The sequence below is a fragment of the Solanum verrucosum genome, unplaced genomic scaffold, assembly GCF_900185275.1.
Source record: "Solanum verrucosum unplaced genomic scaffold, falcon-dt-bn FXZP01000101.1, whole genome shotgun sequence".
Classification (NCBI taxonomy): domain Eukaryota; kingdom Viridiplantae; phylum Streptophyta; class Magnoliopsida; order Solanales; family Solanaceae; genus Solanum; species Solanum verrucosum.
The window spans coordinates 2637592-2662870 of record NW_026020111.1 but is presented as its reverse complement, the minus strand read 5'-3'; the positions used below and the strand labels follow the sequence as shown (position 1 = coordinate 2662870).

The 25279-nt window shown below is 36.8% G+C and overlaps 2 protein-coding genes across 2 annotated transcripts; both read right to left on the bottom strand.

The window, feature by feature from the left end:
- Positions 1–4853: 4853 nt before the first annotated feature.
- On the bottom strand, positions 4854–9811 carry LOC125825504 (heat stress transcription factor A-8). The gene is made up of 2 exons (XM_049504828.1): positions 9371–9811; positions 4854–6021 (listed from the first exon to the last, which is right to left on the bottom strand). The coding sequence occupies exons 1-2, from the start codon at positions 9584–9586 to the stop codon at positions 5053–5055; spliced, it is 1185 nt and encodes a 394-aa protein (XP_049360785.1). The 5' UTR covers positions 9587–9811; the 3' UTR covers positions 4854–5052.
- A 5058-nt stretch (positions 9812–14869) lies between these two features.
- On the bottom strand, positions 14870–23282 carry LOC125825536 (uncharacterized). The gene is made up of 2 exons (XM_049504868.1): positions 22929–23282; positions 14870–15367 (listed from the first exon to the last, which is right to left on the bottom strand). Exons 1-2 carry the CDS (start codon positions 23280–23282, stop codon positions 14870–14872), a joined length of 852 nt encoding a protein of 283 aa, XP_049360825.1.
- Positions 23283–25279: the final 1997 nt, after the last annotated feature.

Below are 25279 nucleotides of genomic sequence, written 5' to 3'. Positions count from 1 at the left end.
ATTGGAGAAGCTCGACGTCGGTCGGAGAAGAAGCGGATCAGCCGGGACTAGCAGTGAAGTAAAAGACTTTCCATTTCCAGTTTGTTTTGTCAATACAAGATGTGGTATTATGTATTTGGGCTTAGGTCACTTTTAAACCCAAGCAATCAGATTTTTTGTTTTTTTTTGTTTGAATAAATGGGTTTGTCCTACACTTTGAATTATTTTAAAAAAAAACGTCATGTTCAATCATGACTCTGACTCGGGCCACTCCAACCCCTCATGGACTTTGCCATAGGCAGGATGCTGACATTACCCAACAATTCCCCTTCTAACACTTGTCTCATGCAGAATATTGCTCTTGGGGATCAAACCCATAACCTTGGCTCTGATACAACTTTTTTTTTTCATTATTTATCTTAGAAGGATCAAATCGAAACAGTACTACCTTCTTAAAATGAATGATTAAAAAATTAACCAAGATATTTTTGTATCCATACAATCCAACCAATTCCAAAAAAAAAATAGAGTATATTGTACTTTCTCTTTAAATTAGTATGATTAATGATTAATATATAAAAAAAAACATTCACTTTTCCTTTTTTTTTTTAAAAAAAAAACATAAAAGGCATAGATGTACAACATGACAAATTGTTCTACATCTTTGAAATTTGTACTACTCCTATTTTTTCTTGGTTTTATGAATAAAATAGGAGTGAACAAATTGTCATAGATGTACTACAATTTGTCACGAAGTACTATTTTATCAAAATAGTACATCTTTGTCTTTTATTTTTTTATGAAAAGAGAAAGTACTATGTACTCATTTTTTGGAATTGGATGGATTGTATAGATATGAAATTATCTTGGTTAATTTTTGAGTCGTTCCTTTTAAGAGGATAGAATTGTTTCCGTTTTATTCTTATAAGACAAATAAAAAACAAGTGGTATCAGAGCCAATGTTGTGAGTTCAATTTCCAAGAGCAACATTCTAGCAGGTGTTGGGAGGGGAATTGTTAAGTAATGCCAACATCCTGCCTGTGGAAAGCCCATGAGGGGCTGGAGTGGCCGGGTCGGAGTAATGATCGAACATAGAGCTTGCTTGATGGACTTAGTTAAAAAATAAAGTTGTACCCTTGCTATATGCTATAACTTTTGGCATAATGGTAAGCGTTTGATCCTAACACTAAAAGTATTTTGTGACTTGTACTAAGTATGGAAATATTTGTTTATTGTGCCATAAGCTTGAACCAACAAAAGTCTTTTAAAGATGTCCAATAGAAAGACTTAGAGTTTCACATTAATCACTGAGTGTTCGGAAAGTTTCGCCTATGAAATGTGTCTTGCGATTCGTAAACAAAGGTAAAATGAGCCCTAGAAACATTAGTTCCTACAGAATTACACGAAGAATTGGCCAGGCGTCCTATAAGGTAGATTTTCCTCTACAATTAGTTGTAGTGTGCCCGATATTTTGCATTACTTAAATGTGTAGGGAATCCTTCACTTGTTTTTCGTACGAAGGGAACTGGATGCACTAAGGACTTACCATTTGAAAAAGTTCCAATGGTCATACTAGACCGCCAGGTCAGAAAGTTGATAATGAAAGATGTAGTCCTGCCAAAATATCATGCATGGTTAGAATATTGAAGAAGCCATTCGGGAAGTTGAGAGCAATATGAAAGGAAAATACTCACACATATAATACCTATCTCTTTCATATGATCACGAGTTTTACTTCTAGTTGTTCACTTATTCATTTGTTCACATGACTCACTCATCACTTGTTCACTTGTCATCCTATCTGTCATGATCTGAGACTATCCCTAATCGTAATACAGTGCTTAGAATTATAAGTGACCCAAACTAATTCATGATTTGACGTGATATTAAGATGTATATAAATAACAACTGAAAATAAATGATGCAGAAGCTGAATCTACAAGGTGTATTAAATCCAAAACACTAAATGGATAAGTCGAAAATATCTGAACAAATTATAAGTTGATACTACTATCAAACTGTCTAAAAGTCTCTACTATGAGTTGTTGGTACAGTCACCCAGCTAACTTTAACTATCTGAAAACTAAAAGAGTAAATACTAAAATAATGTTAAGTTTGTCCTCAAAGGATGAGGACTCACCAATACTGCTACTGAGCTGATCGAAAGCGGTACTAACCTGAGATGGATATTGAACGTCTGAACCTATATTACAAAATAATATAACACAGAAAGGTATGCAGCCACTATTTTGAATGTACTGAGTATGAGAGATGTATCACAAATCTAGTAAATTGAACATGGTAAATCTAAAATGTTGAACAGAACTACATGAACCGATGCAATGACCCACTAGTAAAAAAATACAACCGATAAGTACTAAATTGAAATATGTAACTACAAGGTCATGCAACATGTGAGACTGGACTGTGGGAGATACTATTAACCGGCATATAATCATGTGAGTCGAAACATGAAGCTCGATATAAAATCCACACAGAAAAAGGGCAAATATACCTTGTCACAGTATAAAGGCTAATATAATCTAATGTTGTACCACTAAGCTAATGTCCAAAAAGGACTAAGGTGCCAGTCCTGGTATGTTGGGTGACCTTTAAGAACCTACTATGGCACACAGTTCTGAGACTTAGAGATTGTTGTTAAAGATCTTAGTTCTGACTGACATGCGAGCCTTCATCCCTATGTCCTCTCAGTGCTAAGTAGTACTCCCAACATAATTTATGTTGACAATATGATGATACTACTAATATCGAATAGCTCATAAATACTGAAAATCATTCAACACTAATAGACACTTTATCTGCAAGCATCTCTAAGCATGAAGGACTGATAAACTGGGTATTAAGCTAATCATGACAATTTTTGCATTTTGAAAGAAACATGCAATTTAAAACAACACAATCTGGAGGCATGAAATATCTATATTCCTAGGGTTCATGAAAATAATTATAAGAACACTGAATTTGAGGTAAAACATGTATTCATAGAATATTCATAGAGAGAAACTAACATATGATGTAATTCATTCTTCTCATTGAAACCCTGAGTTTTGTAGAATTTAATTAACAAAGAATAAGGTTTTATTTGGGACTCAGTGGGTGAAAGGATACTCATTGATGAAATCTTGCATACCTAAAATAAAAACACCCGATGGAATTCTTAAACTAAAGCTTGAAGATGAAGAACCCTAATTTCTTGCTTGAGAAGAGTTTGATCAGATAATTCTAAGTGTTTGGAATAAGGGAATGGGTTTTAATCGACTGTTTTCCCCTAATCCCACTTAAGATAGGCCAAAACGACACAGTAAGAGTTAAAAGATTGGAAAAAGACCAAAGCAACCTTGAAAGAAAAACTATCGGAACTTTCCACAAAAGCCATCTACGTCCATGGAATGATCTATGGTCTGTGGAATTCAAGATAAAATTCCAGTCTCTGAAGTTCAATCCACGAGACCGATCTACGGTCCGTGATTCCATCTACAGCCCATAGATTGTGTCCGTAAAAGTGAACCAATAGAAACAGTACTAAGTTTCCCTGCACATCATTCTACGAGGACAATTCATGGTCTGTGGTTCCATTTACGTCCCGTGGTTGCCTTCGTGAAACTCAAGACAGAATCCCAAGTCTCTGAAGTTGATTCATGAGACCATCGACAATTCGTGGTTCCATTTATGGCCCGTAGATTGTGTCCATAAAAATTCATTTTGTGCAGATTCTTGACCACTTAATTCCTTAGGTTTTGATAGGCATGATCTGATCTTACATTGGATTTCTGAGATGTTACACTATCATATGCCACATGTTCATGTATATGATTCGTGCCTATGATCTTCATGTGGCAATGGCATTACTCATGTATACATTTCATCAGCAGGAACATGATGCACTTGTTGATCTAGTGTTCACCTTGATAAGCCATTTATGGCGTACCTACCTGCAAGCCGATCTACACTTGTGTGCCTCTACAACCGTACCTTCATGTGCTATAAGACATACGAGATCGAATCACTTATAAATGGCTCACTCACTTGTAAAAGATAACTTATGATAATCATGTACCAAAGATTTCCCTCGAGGCTTATCACTTGAAAAGATATATAAGACATTGTTATCCATATGTATAAGCTATTACTTGCTCACTTGCTAATGAACAATCTAAAGACAATTGGAATAATAAGGCTAAGTCATGACTCATGAGTTATAAAGTGTTTTTGATATTAACTTGTCTTCATTTGCTCTTGTTTAATACCTGATTCAGATGAGCTTTCTTGTTTACTTGTTATTTTGTCTGTCTTTACATATGAGTACATGTTTTATATATACTCAGATCCCTATGACTGGGCGATTGCATTTTCTGAAATGCAGGATCTAATGTATAGGTTGAGAGACCTTCTCATTAGACACAGTACACTTGGTGAGCTCCACTTCTACCTTTGAACTAGAAGGTATCTAGTACTCCTGTTTGACAGTTTTACATGTTTTGTATTCAATAGAGGTTTTGTCATGTATTGCTTGGTTTGCAATTCTCCGTATTGTTCTTGAAGGTGATTTTCTTCATCAATGTTCTTAAAACTCGTCGTCAAAACCATTTGACACCTTCCAGATTGGGATACCAACATCTTAAACAATTACTCTACGCTTTCAAGTGCCCAGGCAAAAGCTTATACCTGATCAGTAACAACATCCAGCACTGGATAACTCGATCCCTACATCTCAAAGTACTCTATTAAATCGCTAGATGTAAGTCCATTTTGTGGAGAATGTAGCCTATAATTCAGCTGGCCAACTATCTTTTGAAATACTCTCCTCAATTCAAAAAGGAAGATAGTTACTGCATGATTGAGCAGCACCTCTATTCAACTGCAATTGGTAAAGATCTTCAGCATGGAAAGAAACATAGATAAAGGTAAAAGATCAAGTACAGTGTTCTTTTCTATTTCAACTATGCATACTGAGTTACAATATTCACGAGTTTAAAAAAGAAGAGAAGAAGAAAATGAAAGGAAGATTCAACAATAGATCTTCGCAATTTGTATAAGCGGGTTGGGCTCCCTTCAGAATTTACTATGCCCCAGCTGTTCAGTAAGTATATCCATATTACTTAAGTTGTCTGACTGTGTCTCCAGCAAAGCCATTTCCATCTTTTTATCTTCCAGACTATGAAATGGTTCCTCTGAACCTGAAAAAGTTCCAGACTCTATTGGCTGGAATGACAAGTCAGTCTCCATGCCAGCATGGGAGCAAGCTTGATTATCTATCACTTCGCCTTCTTTATTCTCTGTTATTGGACTGGACAAAAGCAGCTGTTCCAACAAGTTGTCATCATCAGGATAATATGGCAAAGTAAGAGGGACCCTATTTTCAAAAGCAAGCAGCCTTTCATCCATTAATCCTGAGAAGAAATCTATATTGGAAAACATATCTTTTAATTCATTGGAAGAAAAATCGAGCTCCATAGGTTTCTGAGAATCCAAAGCAGGTTCAGGTTCAGCGCATAGGGGGGGCTCTGCAGCTTCTTCATGAGTGGGAGGATGATACCTCACAATTGCTCGATCGGATGGTGTATCTACGCAATCATCTTCAACTTCACTCAGTATATTATTACCATTTTCACTCATACACCAACTGTTTTCCTTGGGCTGGAAAAACTGAACCAAAAAACTTGGGCTTTGCATAGCCATAACAATGAAGGAAAGCATCTGTTGTTGATTTTTCTCCCTGACTTTTAGTTGTTCTCGTAGAAGTATCAACTTACTCTCTGAATTCTGCTGGTGTTCCTTAAGCTTGACTAACTCCTGCGTGAGAACATTTCTTTCATCCTTAAGATTCTCAACTTCTTTCCACAGTTCAAGATTCTTACTTTCTTCAGATGTACAAGACTTGATCTCCTCCAGCTGGGATGGTTTCTTTTGGGCCACACTGGACTGTTTCCTTCTAACAATATTCTTTAAAAAATGCTTTTGGCCTTTGACAAAGCTATCATTCAAAAATTCCCATCTATCTGTATCAGTTTTATGGAAACCCTGAATAATTGAAAATTTTAACAATTAGTGAAATATGAAATATACTTTAACAAACCAATAAACAACATGAATGACATTATTAACTAGCCACCTCTGAACTTGTTAATCAGAAAAAATTATCAAGAATATTAATCATAGATGACCAATATGATTAAAGCATACAAGAACAACTATATATATACACGACAATCCTCTGCGGCCTGCGCATATTCGGATCATCACAAGTGACACATAGACCAAACTTCTGAAAATAACAACCTATCAACCGGTAGACAACAATGATAATTTTGATGAAAGAAGAGAGGGAGCCAAACTTGAGAAACTGCCAATTGCAGTATGCAGATTTTAATATGCAAACAATGCCTATGAATTCACAGACTAACAAACATTTAAATGGCTCAAACTTAGCATTTTACCATTTTCATTTTGCCCAATAAAAAAGATGCATTGTGAGGAATTACCATCTATCAGATATTGGCTTAGCTAACCCCAGAAAATACTGTGTCCTTTATATTATGAGTGTCCTGCTTCGTATGGAGTAGAATACTTTCTGAGAAGTCAATAATCAGGAAGTCCGAAAATCTTCCAGAACAATATAAACTAAAATCCACATCCTCAAAAGGACTACAGAAGCTCATAGTGAGTGCAAATAATGTATCAAATAACAGATTGATACAATATTTCATAATGTAAATGTCAAAGAAGACCTGTCTATTGCAAATAGAAAATGAATTATATTCTTGAGCTTCTAATTACAGTGCTGATCCAATTTTATCAGATGTCCCGAAGGGACTATGTACAGTGTTGCTTAGATACTTGAAAAATGCAGCCCAGGCAAATAATCCATCTGTGGATTGTTTGGTTTAAATTAGAATAACAACTTGTACACATTAAGTAGCTTTAAGCCACTTATTTTCAAAGGATGGTCACCTGAAATGGAGTTTTCCAAGGAAGAATTAATGACAGTCCCTATTTGGATTAAGCTGCCTAGATTAGACTTCAACTATTGGAGTGCAAAAGGGTTGAGCAAGACTGGAAGCCTAGTGGGGAAGCCTTTAATGGTTGATAAGCACACTGAAAAGAAATTGGGGCTAAGCTTTGCGAGATTGTTAGTAGAGGTGAAGGTGGGTAATGAACTTTCAGAAGAAGTGATGTTCCGGAATGAAAAGGGAGTAGTGCTTACACAGAAGGTGTCCTATGATTGGAAGCCTTCCTTATATGAGCATTGCCATAAGTATGGCCATTTATAGGCAGAGTGTAGGAAGTTAAATCCTATACCAAAAAGTACTACTGGGACAGGGGTAGAGGAACCAGGTAGACAGCAAGAAGATAAAGGCAGGGAGGAGAGATTTGAACCAAGGAGAGTTCAGTGTGGCAATGGGAAGCAAAGGGTTCAGGATAACGCAAACGCGTCTATAGCTGTGGTAGTAAATAATTCATTCCAATCTTTGACTCAAGTGGGAGAGGAAGAGATGGCTGCAGAACAAGTCAGGAATGTGGGGCTACAAAACCAATCCCTAAGGGGAATGGTTAATGTAGTGTGTTGGAATGTAAGGGGCCTAAATGGCCTCACAAAACAGGAGGTCAAACTCCTCTGTAATCAGCTGAAGTGAACATTATTGGTCTGTTGACTAAGATGAGCCGGCTGCCTGATTTCAACCACCATCCTATGTGTAAAATTCTGAATATGAATCACCACATCAATGATTTGATAATTTTTTATTAGGGGCATGATGCATCAGTAAAAAGAGTGGGGGAGGTCTTATTGCATTTCTCTCGAGCTATTGGTCTAAGGGCAAACTCTGAGAAATCAAGTATCTACCTAGCAGGGGTGAAGGATGATATGAGGCAAAGACTACTGGAGTTGACGGGCCTTGAGCTAGGCAAGTTCCTTATGAGGTACCTGGACCTTCCACTGTCGCCAAGGAAGTAGACTGAAATAGAATGTCAACAATTATGTACAAGGATCACTGAAAAGTTCAAAGCAGTCTCAACTAGACACCTTTCCTATGCAGGCAAGCTACAGATTATTAACTCTGTTTTGTTTTCTCAGCATAACTTTTGGGGTGCCGTATTTCTCCTTCCACAAAGTGTGATCAAGGAAGTGGATAAAAAGTGTAGAGAATTCTTGTGGGGAAGTACAGAAATGAAGAAGAAGGTAGCCTTAGTGGCATGGAAAAATGTTTGTAGACCAAAGAAGCAAGGTGGTTTAAACATTAAAGGATGTAAACTATGGAACATAGCATCAGTGGGAAAGCTTGTTTGGTGGTTAATGGAGAGAAAGGATTCATTGTGGGTTGTGATGGATACATGGAATTTATATGAACAATGACACAAACTTCTGGATAAAGGGAGCTAATACAGACTGTAGGTGGTACTGGAGGGCACTGCATAAACTAAAGTCGAGAATGCATGATTGGTATGTGAATGTTTATTATTGTTTGACTGGAAATGGCCACTACTTGATAGAACTGGGGTATATGGAACAGAATCGCAATACCAAAGCACAGGTTCATCCTCTGGCTTGCTGAGATGGGAAGACTACTAACTAAAGATAGACTTCACAAGATGGGATTGGATAAAGGCAACCAAACATGTGTTCTTTGTAATAGAGATATGGCGGAGAATGCTGAGCACCTATTCTCACAGTGTGTATGCATCATGGAGGTTTGGAATGAAATGCAGATATGGACTGGAATCAGAATGCATATTCAAGGGGTTCAGCTCATGCTCAAAGGCATCAACCAGAAGCACTGGACTAGATTCAGGAAAGAAGTTATTGCAGCTGACTTATGGAGCTATAATTTACTATATTTGGCAAGCTAGGAATCATAAAATCTTTAGCGGGGTCACTATGACTAGCAGTTTTTGTAATTCAACAAATAAAGCATGTAATTAAGGATCGGATAGACATGTTCACGGAATCAAAGAAGGGGCCCGAAGAATATAGATTTAATTCAGCAACTCTGTAATTAGTATAATAGAGGTCTATCATTCTCGGAATCAAGTTAGGTGGTTGAGAGTATAGATGCTCCATAGGTGTATTGGATTGTTGGTCTGGTAATAGTTCACAATTTATTGCCATAAAAAGAAAAGACATTTGAATGTTTTATAACTTCACAAACACACAGATCACTGCCCAAAGAAGTGGTATTAACTCAAAGGTAATCAAGCTGCTCAATTGTTAGAACTAAAATAATCTAATCCAGATTCTTGATTCTCCATACTTTCATTCCTATTAAGGAATTTAATTACATCACTAACCCATCTCAGAATCATCAAAATCCAACACAATTCAAAAAAACTGAAATGAAATCAAAGAGAGTGAAAAGGGAAAAAGAGAGTTTACATAGATGTTGAGTTGACGAATGAAGCTGGAGAAGTTGCTATGCTTGAAGTATTTAGGAAGCAATTCAGATGAAAATTTAGGAACATCCCATATGATGAAACTTTTCTCAGATTGATTCCAAGAAATCAAGCCGTCCGTTGACTCATCCTCCACCATTTCATAACACTTCAACAAGAATGGTGCAACAGATACCCCATTCTCAAACGATTTCACCATAATTCCCAACTTCAACAACACAATTCAACTCAATTATCCTTTCTGCAATCTTATATATACAAATGAAAGAAACACAGCTTCCCAATTACGCACAATAAACCCTTGTACGGCTAAAGAAGTAAAGGGGAAGTTGTAAGGAAAGAGAGACGAATTCGAACCAAAATGGCTTTTAACTTTATACGAGTATACCTATTTCTATTCGTGTGGAACTGCACACCGCAGCCGATATAAAGAACTATTGGTCACAAATTTTAGGGCTTTACATAATTATATACCTTAACAAAATACTCATATGTTGTTCGATGTCTCGGGTTTGAGCCCTTATATGGAAAAAAAAATTATGGTAGGTAGTATTTTTCCTGGATAGGGTTTTACTCGGTTCAAATTCTGATTAGTCGAACTTTAATGCGGATAGCGGAGCGGACACCAAATGAAAAATAAAAAAAAATAGTTATATTGTCAATTGTATAAATTATTATATAATATATCAATAGTGTATAGTTGTGTATATATATAATGTATAACTATGTATCAAAGATGTATATACATTTATAAACATTATTTATATAATATTTATACATTTCAGTAATTCAACTTCCTCAACGAGCTTATTCTTTTTCAATTTCAGCCAACTCAAATTTTTTCTAAGTAATCCAAAAAATTTAAATATGAACTCATCTCTATATTTCGAGTGTTTTGATATATTATTCATAAATTCAACATCTCCCATAGGAATTTCTCCAACATGGGAGCTCAAGAAATGTTTAGAAATGGACTCTTGCCAATCATGGATGTTAGTAGATTAGTAGTAGAAGATGTATTGGTATTTGAAGAAATGAAAAACAAAATGTACAACAGATACATTAGCTTTAATCGAGTGGGGTGAAGAGGAATTTGGAAATTAACAAGAGAAGAAGAAAGGAAAAGCAATGGGGCTAAAATGCATTATTTGAAAAATGAAAATTGTCGAATGTGTTGTAAAACTTAAGGACAAAAGAACAATATAAAGAGGAAGAGAAGAAGACTATAAGGCAAGAGGAACAATATAAACTAACATTCTTTCTTTCAAGTGTATTCAACATTATTCTCAACACCACTATTTGTAGGATTACATTGAGGAATACCAAAAGGTGTCATAAACATTACATTAAACCTTGAGAATTACTACCCATTAAGGAGGAAATAAACCTAGGAGTTATGGTCATCCAATTAACCATATTATCAACAACATTACTACCAATAAAGGATGAAATTAACCTAGGAGTTATGGTCATCCATTTGACCACATTATCAACAACATTACTACTCATAAAGGAGGGAAATTAACCAAGGAGTTATGGTCATCCATTTAACCACCAAAATGATTTACAACACTCCCCCTTGGATGACCATTGATAGATAATATGCCTCGTTAAAACCTTACTAAGAAAAAAAACCCTGTGGAAAAAAAAATCTTAGTGAAGGACAAAAGAGTACACATATCTTGTAATACGCTTTGTTTGCTACCTCATTAAAAACCTTGCCAGGAAAACTCATTGGGATAAAACCTAGGTCAAGGGAAAAAGAGTGCAGCGTGTAGTTTACTCCCCCTGTTGCGAACATCATTTAATTTCTTGGAGACGACGCATTACAATCTTGAATACCAACTTTTCAAATGTTGAGGTTGGTAATGCTTTAGTGAAAAGATCCGCTAAATTATCAACTGAGCGAATTTGTTGAACATTTATTTCACCTTTTTTCTCAAGATCATGAGTGAAAAAGAATTTTGGTGAAATGTGTTTTGTTCTATCTCCTTTAATATATCCTCCCTTCAGTTGAGCTATACATGCAGCATTGTCTTCGTATAATGTAGTTGGAATATCTTTTTCCATAGAAAAACCACACATTTCTTGAATATGTTGAGTCATTGATCTCAACCAAACACATTCCCGACTCGCTTCATGGATGGCTATTATTTCGGCATGATTTGAAGAAGTAGCAGCTAATGTTTGCTTCATTGAACGCCAAGATATAGCTGTGCCTCCATATGTAAATAAATAGCCTGTCTGAGATCGAGCTTTATGTGGATCAGAAAAATATCCAGCATCTGCATAACCAATCATTTCTGACTTGGATTTATTAGAATAAAATAATCCCATATCAATGGTTCCTTGAAGATATCTTAATATATGTTTGACTCCATTCCAATGTCTCTTTGTTGGAGACAAGCTGAATCTTGCCAATAAACTTACTGCAAAACATATATCTGGTCGAGTATTATTAGCAAGATACATAAGAGCCCCAATGGCACTAAGATATGGAGTTTTATTGCCAAAAAGCTCTTCATCATTTTCTTGAGGTCAAAATGGATCTTTATGTATGTCAAGCGATCTCACAACCATCGGGATACTCAATGGATGTGATTTATCCATGTAAAATCGCTTTAAAACCTTTTTTGTGTATGTTGATTGATGAACAAATATTCCATTTTTCAAATGCTCAATCTGTAGGCCAAGACAAAATTTTGTCTTACCAAGATCTTTCATTTCAAATTCTTTTGTTAAACACTCAACGGCTTTTGCAAGCTCTTTAGGATTGCCAATGATATTTAAATCATCAACATATACAGCTATTATAACAAAATCAAATCCAGACCTTTTTATAAAAACACAAGGACAAATAGGGTCAGTTCTGTACCCTTCCTTTAGCAAAAATTGGCTAAGACGATTGTACCACATTCGCCCTGATTGTTTCAATCCATATAAGGATTTTTGAAGCCTTATCGAACAATTTTCTTGCGAATTTTTATATGCGTCAGGCACATTGTATGTTTCAAGAACTTTCATGAAAATATCATGGTCCAATGAGCCATATAAATAGGCTGTGACAACATCCATTAGACGCATTTCAAGCTTTTCATGAACTGCTAGATTTATTAGATACCTGAAGGTAATTGCATCCACCACTGGAGAATATGTCTCCACATAATCAATGCCAGGCCTTTGCGAAAAACCTTGTGCCACAAGTCGTGCTTTATATCTGACGACTTCACCTTTTTCATTTCGTTTTAGCACAAAAACCCATTTGTACCCCATTGGCTTGACACCTTCAGGTGTTTGGACTATTGGTCCAAAAACTTCACGTTTTTCAAGTGAAGTCAATTCCGCTTGAATTGCTTCCTTCCATTTTGGCCAATCATTTCTCTGTCTACATTCATTGATAGATTTTGGTTCAAAATCCTCACCATGTTGCATTATTTCAACAGCAACATTATAAGCAAAAATATTGTCCGCCACAATACTATTTCGATTTCACATTTTTCTTGTCGAGACATAACTTATTAAGATTTCTTCATTCTCATTATTTTCAGTTATTTGGACCTTCTTTGTGGTCTTATCATTTGCTATGTCTCGGGGCTCTTCTTGAGCAATTTCCTCTATGGTATGATCTTCATGATCATTTGTTCCTTTTCTTTTTCGAGGATTTTTATCTTTTGAACCAATTGGCCTACCACGTTTTAAACGTGATCTAGACTCATTTGCTTTAACAATTTGTCCTATCGAGACATCAACTCGAACTGGAGCATTTGCAGTTGGAATATAAGATTTAGTAACTCTTTGAAGGTTAGTAAATGCATCTGGCAATTGATTTGCAACATTTTGCTAATAAATCATCTTTTTAACCTCTTGCTCACATTGATTTGTTCGAGGATCCAAATGAGATAGAGATAATGAATTCCAATCTATCTCTTTTTCCAACTGTTTATGTTCTCCCCCTAATGTTGGGTATACTGATTCATCAAAATGACAATCAACAAACCTTGCCGTAAATATATCTCCTGTCATAGGTTCCAAATATTTGATAATAGAAGGAGATTCATACCCAACATACACTCCCAACCTTCTTTGGGGACCCATCTTTGTGCGTAGCGGTGGGGCAATTGGAACGTATACCGCGCAACCAAAAATTCTAAGATGGGAAATATTTGGCTCATGACCAAAAACCAATTGTAATGGAGATAATTCATGATAACTAGTTGGTCTTATGCGCACCAATGTTGCTGCATGCAAAATAGCATGTCCCCATATTGAAACAGGCAACTTTGTCCTCATTAACAATGGTCTAGCTATCAATTGGAGACGCTTAATCAAAGATTCCGCTAGACCATTTTGAGTGTGAACATGAGCAACTGGATGTTCAATTGTTATTCCAGTGGACAAACAATAATCATTAAAGGCCTGCGATGTAAACTCACCAGCATTATCAAGACGAATTGTCTTTATTGCATAATTTGGAAATTGTGCTCTTAATCTTATTATTTGAGCCAACAACCTCGCAAAAGCCATATTGCGAGTTGATAATAAGCACACATGTGACCATCTTGTAGATGCATCTATCAAGACCATATAATATTTAAATGGCCCACATGGAGGGTGAATTGGCCCACATATATCACCATGTATACGTTCCAAAAATGCAGGGGTTTCAATCCCAGCCTTAGCTGCTGATGGTTTAATAACCAATTTTCCTTCAGAACAAGCAGCACAAGAGAATTTCTTTGAATGAAGAATTTTCTGATTCTTCAAAGTATGCCCACGTGAATTCTCAATAATTTTGCGCATCATATTATAACTGGGATGGCCCAACCGGTCATGACAAATGATAAAATCATTAGAATTAGAAAGCCCTTTGTTTACTATGGCATGTGATTCAACCATACTAATACTTGTATGGTATAATCCAGAAGAAAATGCGGGTAATTTTTCATGCACATATTTTTGCCCCAATTTTATTGTAGTAATATAAAGGTATTCAACCTTTCCTTCATTGGCAGTCTCAACATGATAGCTATTTTGGCGAATAACCTTGAAACTTAATAAGTTTCTTTGAGTCTTACTACAGTACAATGCATTTTCAATAGTTAATATCGTTCCCCCAGGTAGTAGTAAGGCCGCTCTTCCAGAGCCCTCAATTAATTTTGCACTACCAGATATTGTATTAACATAAGCCTTTTTCACAATCAAAGTAGAGAAATATTTCTTTTCTCTTAAAATAGTGTGAGTTGTAGCACTATCAAAAAGACACATATCTACATTACTCATCTTGAACCAATTGAAGATTGGGGAATTTTATTTATCTTCATAAAATAAAAGTACATCATAAGAAATATGAAAAATCAACAACTTTGCAAGAAAATAAAAGTACTTTTTTTCTGAATATAAAAACAACATAAGGAAAATCATAACAATAAAAAACACATAAATAAAACAACATAACTATTTTCCCTAATCAAATGATCAAACATTAATTTTGATCTCCAAAGAAGTCTTCAACTTCCAAATGAGTAATATCATCAAGGTCACCAAAATCATCATCTTTTAAAGCCAAATTTGCTTCAATATTGTCATCATATTTTTGTGAAGGCCCTGCCTCGGCATCATTTTTATAAGTCAAGTGTGACTCCACCCGAGCATTAGAAGAAGATGCACCATTTTTATTTCCTTTTCTTTTCAAGGAATCTTGATAAAGCCTAACAAAATGCTCAGCTGCTCGGCATTCATTCTTCCAATGCCCTTTCAAGCCATAACGATGACAATTGCCTCTTGAAGGATTGCTTTGAGAACCCATATTGTTCTCCCTTTTGTGGCGACCACCATGACGACGATTATTATATCGTCCTCTGCCATTGCCACGTCCACGCACATTATTTTGGCCTTGATTTTTATTTTGTCTTCTTTCAGACTGGCCATGTGCTTCAACCTCATTTGCTTCCGGTAACGAAGCAGTTCCCGTGGGACGGGCCTCATGATTTTTCAATAAAAGAGTATTATGTTTGAAACGACCCCAAAAATGCCCGAAAATGTGCTTCGGAAACACCTATAATTGTAATTTTCATATATCTCAAAATCCGTGCATGATTTCGGAAATCCGACTTCATATTCTTGTTTAGGGGGGTCAAATTGAGTGGGGAATGGGTCTAACCCAAATTTTAGAGCAACCGTATCAAAATCCAAAATTTCCAAGTGAAGCCTTTTCGAGGGTCTACTTTGGAGGGTCATATCTCCTAGCACACAAATTATTTGGGTGGCCAATAATATATCCATGGAAAGCCCTTTGAGTTATCTACCTAACGCACTTCGTTTCACTTCATTCGGAGTTCGGACGAAGAAGTTATGCCCATTTTCGTAAAGTCTGTCCGGCAGGGAATGCAATTTCCAGTAGCCTTTTTTACTGTTCACCCGCCCCCTTTTTTTTTCTAAGTGTTGGACGAATTTTTCTTCCAAAGGGCATATGTTATTTCCTATATAGCATTAGTTCAAATTTCATCTCTAAAACATTTCCAAAACACCTCTCCCATACTTAGACACATTTTCTCTCAAGTTCTCTCAAGAACCCTAATCCAAAACCTTCCTCAAGATTGAAGAGACTCTTGTTCCAAGTTGCAAGCTTCCATTGAAGACACTCTCAAGACCTTCATAAGAACTCAAGGTATGTGGTGTTGAACTCATGGGTCCTTCCACCCATAGTGCCTAGACTCTATTCTACTCACTAATTCATGGTTTAAGTTAAGATTCATATATTAGTCTTGTTCTTTGTAATAATTTCCTACACATTGAATTTTAAACATGAAAAGTGATTGTTTTGAGCATGTTGTGACCCTAGAACTTGAACCTAAATTTGGAATGGATGTGGAGATTTTCATGTGGTATTGTGGGTGTTAAAAAGGTGTTGTTGTAGGTTGTTCATTGGTTTGGCTGCATAATTACTACCCTATTTCCCATGCTCTTTGATTCCATTACATGCCTTCAAGGTGTTTGACAAAATGTCCAACTATGGAGAATTGATAAATTGATGCTTTAAAGCTTGAGTTATGAGATGTATGGAACTCCAAAGATGTGTTGATGACAAACTAAGCTTGTGTATATGTTCATTCCATACGTGAGATTGCATTAGAGCCTAATGGGAATTTCCTATATAAAGTGTTGCATGACCATGCCCGGTCCGGGGGAAAAGAACCGGACAACCATGTGAGAGGTTTATATCTCACCACCTAGGATGCTTGGGGTGTGACCAACATCAACCATGTGGGAGGTTTATATCTCACCACCTAGGATGCTTGGGGTGTGACCAACATCAACCATGTGAGAGGTTTATATATCACCACCTAGGATGCTTGGGGTGTGACCAACATCAACCATGTGAGGGGTTTATACCTTGCCACCAGGGTGTCCGGGTGTGAACGGCATCCCCCATCCTAAGTTGGGGTTATAAATTGTTTGGATCATGTATACACATATGATATCTACTATTAGTATAGAGTTACTTAAACATGTTTTGACTTCACTTTGATCATGTATCCTCATATTGTTATTCATAATGCCTATGAAACTATTTCTTGTATTTCGATTGTGTCCTTGTCTATTGTTGTGTTGCACCCCGCATACTTAGTACATTCCAAGTACTAACGCATATTTTGCCTACATGATGTCACCATGTAGGGACCGGAGTTACTCTTGATCCTTCTCTTCATTCACGTGGCTAGTACGGTGCTTATCCGAGTTGTTGGTGAGTCCTCAATGATTCGAGGGCTATGTTATGTTTTCTACTCCTATGTTTTGAGACTTTAGCTTGCAATTGTATTTTGACTATGAGGGGAGCCGGTAGAATGTCATGGCCCCGTCCTATCTATGTATGTAGAGGTGTGCGTTGGACGAGTATTTTGTAAATGAGCTTGACTCTTGTTCTATGATGTCATTTTGAAATGGTTTGCCCTTAGTCCCTATTTCCCGTTAATTAATGTTGAATGTACTTCCGCGACCGATGAAGTGTGATGACAAGTTTGAGAGGCTTGTTTGGGGTTCCTTCGGGTTCCTCATTCGCCATGTCACGTCTAGGCCCTAGGCTTGGGTCGTGACAAGCTTGGTATCAGAGCACTAGGTTGATAGATCCTCGGAGTCCAACACACCGCGTTGATTAGAGTCCGATTCATGGTTGTGTTGTGCACCACAACTATGAGTAGGAGGCTATGAGACGTTTTAGGAAATGTTTCACTTCTTCATTCTCTAAGTCGTGCCATAGATCTATAAGCTCTCTCTCTTATTCCTTGTCTTATGGTGTTTAAAGTTGGACCACTTGAAGGGTTCTTGCTAGAAGGAGCGAGTGGTTGTAATGCCAATTATGGCTATGTGACTTGTGAGCTTTGATGGAATAGATTATGAAGTTGTATTTTGTGTGATTAATGCTTCATAATTGTCTTTGTGTTGGTTAGAAGAACTTGTGTAGGCTTACTCCAAAGGGGGAGATAGTGTGCCTACCTAGCAAGGTAATTGTGAGGTTATGTTTAGTTGATGGTAGAACCCGTATGGTCAAATTGTTGATTCCCAAAGGAGCCTATCTGAGAGTGGAGATGGGAAAAGAAATTATATGCCCTAGGTCGGGATTATGTTGTGTTTTGAAGTTGACTTTGAGGGTTGCATGTACCATCTAGTTAAGGTGAAGAATAAGAAGTATAAGTGTTGACCAACTTCAAAGGGTTAGTTGTTGTATTTTAAGATTGATCTTAAGTATGGTCACTTAAGTAGGGTGCTTAGATAATACCTAGGCATAGTTGGTTGGTAGACCCCACCAAAAGTGGTGATAAGGGTTGACATGGTCTAGAGTTGTCTTAATCCAACTTTAGTGAAAAAGAGAAAGGTTTCTCGGTCAAAACTCCTCTAAGTTCCTCTAAGGTTTAACCAAGAAAGGATGTCTACCCGTAAGTCTCAAAGAGTGAGTGGTAGTGGATCTTAAGGGTTCCAGTATGTGTTTTATGTTTTATTGAATTGCGGAAATTCCATGGGCCAAAGATAGAGGAAGATCCTCTAGAGTTTATAAAGGAGTTATCTAAGGTGATGAACCTTGTAGGAGTAATCTTAGTAATACTTGTCTTTCGTGACTTGATAAAGAGAATATCGCGATTTTTTTTTTGTGTCGTCCTTAATATTCATGGGTTTAGTTATGGCCATATGTGAGTGATTAGTATAACTCAACTTAGTCCTTATGAGTTTTATGATGTGTTGGATTTTGACGAATAGTGATTCTTAAGTGGTACCTAGAGATGTTGAGTGATTAAGCTCTTTTAAAAGAGGGTAGGAGTGAGATCCTCATTGGTTTGAGAATCATGTTGTGTAATGAGATAGTTTAGGCTTACCCCAATGCGGGATAATATGCTTAGATGGTAAGGTTATTGAGTGTCCTTGATGTTTATGAGATAGGTTTGCTTGAATTCTCACCTTATGTGGTTTAGTGAATTGGAGCAATCTAGACCCGGATTGGTAGATTCATATGAGATCTTGAGTGATATCCTAGTGACGGCCTTAGAAAAGGATGCTACTAGGGTTGACTTGGAAGAATTTTTGGGATGAAGGTACCGGTATGTGGTAATTTCATATGAGAGTAAGTGTTATGTTGATTTCCGGTACTACCTTATCTTGTATGATGCCTTATGAGGCTATGAGGCTTAGAGTTCTCCGGATGAGTTAATAGAACCTTTTTTCGGATTTTACCCCGGTTAATGGTTTAAAGTTAGAAAAAAAAGGGGTTTGTGAAGAATATCTCTTACCTTGTTCCCCTAGGAATACTCTTGTTGACTTAGTGAAACTTGGCATGTTAAGCCTTGATGTGACTCTTAGTATGGATGGGTTGCATACTTGGTGTGTTTTTATTGATGATAGGGCTCGGATGGTTAGAAGAATATGGGGCCCTTGAGTGTGTACTAGTTATCACCTTGTTGAGTAGGATGACATTTGGGTACAATTTCTTCCTATTATGGATTTGGTGTTTGATTGTGTCATATAAAGGTGGTATGGCTAGATGTTGAGGACCATAGACTTTTGCAAAAATGGCAAAATGTGAGTTTGGTTATGTCTTTAGGAGTGCTTGGAAAAAGTTTTCTTGAGAGTTGTAGTGAGGGCTTCCTCCTAAGGAGGGGATGGTGTGCTTAAAAAGCATGATTTGTTGAAATCCCGACATCCTCATCTCTTTCTTCCATTCCTATTCTAGCTTGAGACCAAGAGTTCCTAGATGGGCCTATGTTATGTTTTAGAAGTCATGTGTGATTTTTATATTCTGATGATTTCCTTATGAAAGGTATGTTTTTGAGAATTCATGTTTTGAGATAAAAATGAGTTTTCATGTTTCATGCCCCTCATGTTGATAGGCAATTAGAGTAAGTAACCTATGTGATTCATGAGGTGAATGGTTTAAATGTGCTTTTAAGAAGTAATTGCATAATTGGCCGAAGATCATATGATAAGCATGATTTGAGTTGGAGGAGGAAATTCCTCCAATGAAACAGAATATGTCTAAGTTGCATGCATATTGAGTTCGTAGAAGTAGTCCTATTCTCTCATGTTGTATGATGTGTGTTTTAAATGGAGATTTTTTTCTCCTAAGTTGTGCATTGTGTGTAATATGGCATACTTGACTTGATGATGTGAATTAAATGAACATGCTTGAATGTGTTCTTATGAAATGGAATGTTAGCTCCTTATGTGGTGGAAACTTTCCTAAAGAGTAGAGGAGGTAGTTCCTCCCATGTTTATGTGAATTAATGAGGTTTGCGCATTTCCATAAAAACTTGTGTTTTTGAAGAAAGATGAGTTGTATGAGTTGTTTCCCTCATGTTGTAGTGCATTGGTTATAAGTGATCTATTGTACTTCATGAAAATAAGGTATGAGCATGTCTTAGTAAGGAGTTGAGAAGTTCCTCCTTGAAAGAGTGCTATTGAACATAGAAACTTGCATATGTGCTTAATGATGTTGGTGTGTTATGACTAGGAGAAGGTAGTTTCTCCTTGAACATCACTAAACATGATAATGTCATTGCATACATTCATGTTTAAGTTGACAATTGGTTCATTGTGGTTTTACAATTATGTTGAGGTTTTGAAATAAGGTGTAAGTGCATTGTTGCATCCTTATGTGGGCTGAAATTGCCATGTTTGTGTCTCTCATGTATGTTTCTTTAACATTCGGGGACAAATGTTCCCAAGGGGGAGATATTGAAACGACCCCAAAAATGCCCGAAAATGTGCTTCGGAAACACCTATAATTGTAATTTTCATATATCTCAAAATCCGTGCATGATTTCGGAAATCCGACTTCATATTCTTGTTTAGGGGGGTCAAATTGAGTGGGGAATGGGTCTAACCCAAATTTTAGAGCAACCGTATCAAAATCCGAAATTTCCAAGTGAAGCCTTTTCGAGGGTCTACTTTGGAGGGTCATATCTCCTAGCACACAAATTATTTGGGTGGCCAATAATATATCCATGGAAAGCCCTTTGAGTTATCTACCTAACGCACTTCGTTTCACTTCATTCGGAGTTCGGACGAAGAAGTTATGCCCATTTTCGTAAAGTCTGTCCGGCAGGGAATGCAATTTCCAGTAGCCTTTTTTACTGTTCACCCGCCCCCTTTTTTTTTCTAAGTGTTGGACGAATTTTTCTTCCAAAGGGCATATGTTATTTCCTATATAGCATTAGTTCAAATTTCATCTCTAAAACATTTCCAAAACACCTCTCCCATACTTAGACACATTTTCTCTCAAGTTCTCTCAAGAACCCTAATCCAAAACCTTCCTCAAGATTGAAGAGACTCTTGTTCCAAGTTGCAAGCTTCCATTGAAGACACTCTCAAGACCTTCATAAGAACTCAAGGTATGTGGTGTTGAACTCATGGGTCCTTCCACCCATAGTGCATAGACTCTATTCTACTCACTAATTCATGGTTTAAGTTAATATTCATATATTAGTCTTGTTCTTTGTAATAATTTCCTACACATTGAATTTTAAACATGAAAAGTGATTGTTTTGAGCATGTTGTGACCCTAGAACTTGAACCTAAATTTGGAATGGATGTGGAGATTTTCATGTGGTATTGTGGGTGTTAAAAAGGTGTTGTTGTAGGTTGTTCATTGGTTTGGCTGCATAATTACTACCCTATTTCCCATGCTCTTTGATTCCATTACATGCCTTCAAGGTGTTTGACAAAATGTCCAACTATGGAGAATTGATAAATTGATGCTTTAAAGCTTGAGTTATGAGATGTATGGAACTCCAAAGATGTGTTGATGACAAACTAAGCTTGTGTATATGTTCATTCCATACGTGAGATTGCATTAGAGCCTAATGGGAATTTCCTATATAAAGTGTTGCATGACCATGCCCGGTCCGGGGGAAAAGAACCGGACAACCATGTGAGAGGTTTATATCTCACCACCTAGGATGCTTGGGGTGTGACCAACATCAACCATGTGGGAGGTTTATATCTCACCACCTAGGATGCTTGGGGTGTGACCAACATCAACCATGTGAGAGGTTTATATCTCACCACCTAGGATGCTTGGGGTGTGACCAACATCAACCATGTGAGAGGTTTATATCTCACCACCTAGGATGCTTGGGGTGTGACCAACATCAACCATGTGAGGGGTTTATACCTTGCCACCAGGGTGTCCGGGTGTGAACGGCATCCCCCATCCTAAGTTGGGGTTATAAATTGTTTGGATCATGTATACACATATGATATCTACTATTAGTATAGAGTTACTTAAACATGTTTTGACTTCACTTTGATCATGTATCCTCATATTGTTATTCATAATGCCTATGAAACTATTTCTTGTATTTCGATTGTGTCCTTGTCTATTGTTGTGTTGCACCCCGCATACTTAGTACATTCCAAGTACTAACGCATATTTTGCCTACATGATGTCACCATGTAGGGACCGGAGTTACTCTTGATCCTTCTCTTCATTCACGTGGCTAGTACGGTGCTTATCCGAGTTGTTGGTGAGTCCTCAATGATTCGAGGGCTATGTTATGTTTTCTACTCCTATGTTTTGAGACTTTAGCTTGCAATTGTATTTTGACTATGAGGGGAGCCGGTAGAATGTCATGGCCCCGTCCTATCTATGTATGTAGAGGTGTACGTTGGACGAGTATTTTGTAAATGAGCTTGACTCTTGTTCTATGATGTCATTTTGAAATGGTTTGCCCTTAGTCCCTATTTCCCGTTAATTAATGTTGAATGTACTTCCGCGACCGATGAAGTGTGATGACAAGTTTGAGAGGCTTGTTTGGGGTTCCTTCGGGTTCCTCATTCGCCATGTCACATCTAGGCCCTAGGCTTGGGTCGTGACAATGTTGCTCAGCCACAAGAAGGCATGAGATCAACTCAGAATACTTTTTGAATCCCCTTTCACGGTATTGCTGTTGTAATACCAAATTTGAGGTATGAAAAGTTGTGAGAGTCTTTTCCAACATGTCCTCATCTTTTATATCTTCCCCACATAATTTTAATTGGGAAGTAATTTTGTATACAGCAGAATTATATTCACATATAGTTTTAAAATCTTGTAACCGCAAGTGAATCCATTCATAACGAGCCCTTGGCAATACTGTTGCCTTAAGGTGGTCATACATTTCCTTCAAACCAGTCCACAATTCAAGTGGATCTTTCACCGTAAGGTATTCAACCTTCAATCCTTCATCCAGATGATGACGAAGGAAAATCATTGCCTTTGCTTTGTCCTGACTCGACGTTGTATTACCGTTGGTAATAGTGGCACCAAGACCTTTAGCGTCAAGGTGAATTTCAGCGTCGAGTACCCACGACAAGTAATTATTTCCAGAAATGTCAAGTGCCACGAACTCAAGCTTTGATAAGTTCGACATGATAAAACTATCATAGAAAATAATTAAATTAGACTAAAATAAATAGTGAGTACACAAGTAATTAACAAAACTTTTTTTTTCAATGATAATAACATGACACATGTCATTGTATAAAGTAACATCAATTAGTAACTTAATGTGTTAGTATCAAACTTCCGAGCAATTTAAATGAACATTCTGCCTAACATATAACTTAAATAATTTCTAGAAAAATTGCTAGACAAAATTAAAATTTAACTAATTTAAAATAACATAAACTTTTTGGACTTATATATTTCCATTGTTTAACTACCAAAAATATACACACACTGTTTAACACCTAATCATTTCATAATATGTAGTATATTATATTAGAGTGATTAATAATGAGAATTAAGTATATGAATACATACCAGAAGCTTAACTTGGAAAAATCGAAATGATATTAGAGTTTCGTGCTGATAACGTGTTGTAAAACTTAAGGACAAAAGAACAATATAAAGAGGAAGAGAAGAAGACTATAAGGCAAGAGGAACAATATAAACTAACATTCTTTCTTTCAAGTGTATTCAACATTATTCTCAACACCACTGTTTATAACATTACATTGAGGAATACCAAAAGGTGTCATAAACATTACATTAAACCTTGAGAATTACTACCCATTAAGGAGGAAATAAACCTAGGAGTTATGGTCATCCAATTAACCATATTATCAACAACATTACTACCAATAAAGGATGAAATTAATCTAGGAGTTATGGTCATCCATTTGACCACATTATCAACAACATTACTACTCATAAAGGAGGGAAATTAACCAAGGAGTTATGGTCATCCATTTAACCACCAAAATGATTTACAACAGAATGGGCCATATTGTGTAATAAGTGATTATTGAGTTCTAATGAATATTTATCTAATTTTTCCTTAACTTGAAATTTCAAAGTATTAAGCATGTAAAATTATGTTGAGACTTCATACTCAATCATTCACTTGCCTGAAGGTCTTTTATTGATATTTTAAATATTTTTTTTATTAAAGTTATAGATAAAAAAAAAAAATTCACTTATATTTTTAAATACTACATACATTACTATAAACATTTTAAAATTAATTTCAATTGTCGATAAGTTTCTTAACCAACTTCTCCTGATGCAATAGGAATCGTGTGTAATGATCATTTAGGTCATTTTCTACTACATTTTTTTTTAACTTTTTGGCGTTTAGAGCTTTCATGTAGCAACTCCAAGCCATTTATGACTTACTTGGACTAACATTTCGGTCGTCCGGTCGTTCGTTTGGGTTTAGTGCAAGTTTCTGTGTTTTGGAGCTTTTGAAACTTGAACGGTTGACTTCGGTCAAAACTTAAGGTTGACGGCCTTAGAATGCATTCATGATGGTTCTGTTGGCTCCTAAACATCGAGGTTGGTCTTGAAGGACCTTCGGTGCGGATTCTGAGGCTTCCAGGCTCATTTCGAGCTCCTTTGTGGAATTTGACTTGAAACGAAGTTTGGATGTGGGATCAACTTTTTATCGCGACGATCTCGATTAGAAGTTTTCGACATCTTAGTTAAGTCTGGAATGTCGAATTTGTTCGTGTAGGATATTTCGTTTGCGTGTACAGGATTTCGAACGAATCTCGAGCACCCCATTAGTGTTTTGAGCCTTGTTGCACCAGCTAGTGCAACACCTATTCTTCTTCGTGTTTGCGCGCCTCAGGTTACGGTGACTAGTGATGTTCTCCTCGGCGTTCACAATGACTAGGGTGTTTGGTCATCGCGATCGTGGGTCGCGTTTGAGAGGGTCTAATAGGTTGACCCTCCGCTTTCGCGGGATGGGATGCATTCGCCGGAGCTCTAGGGCCCAACGCTTCACATTCGCTAACTAGGTCTCGCCTTCGCGAAGGTCTGTTGACTGGTCATTTAATTAAAGATCAACTCGAAAATAAACATCTGCTCCATATTTCTAAATTCAAATTCTCAAACTAGGGAGCTCCTATTTAGAAGTTTTCAATT

Excerpts from the sequence above, each read along its gene's own strand:
- LOC125825504 (XM_049504828.1), bottom strand. The coding sequence starts at position 9,586 with ATGGTGAAATCGTTTGAGAATGGGGTATCTGTTGCACCATTCTTGTTG. Across the intron at positions 6,022-9,370 it reads TTCGTCAACTCAACATCTAT|GGTTTCCATAAAACTGATAC; the intron begins GTAAACTCTCTT and ends TCAATTATTCAG.
- LOC125825536 (XM_049504868.1), bottom strand. The coding sequence starts at position 23,282 with ATGTCGAACTTATCAAAGCTTGAGTTCGTGGCACTTGACATTTCTGGA. Across the intron at positions 15,368-22,928 it reads TATGTGAATATAATTCTGCT|GCCCGTCCCACGGGAACTGC; the intron begins GTATACAAAATT and ends AAAAATCATGAG.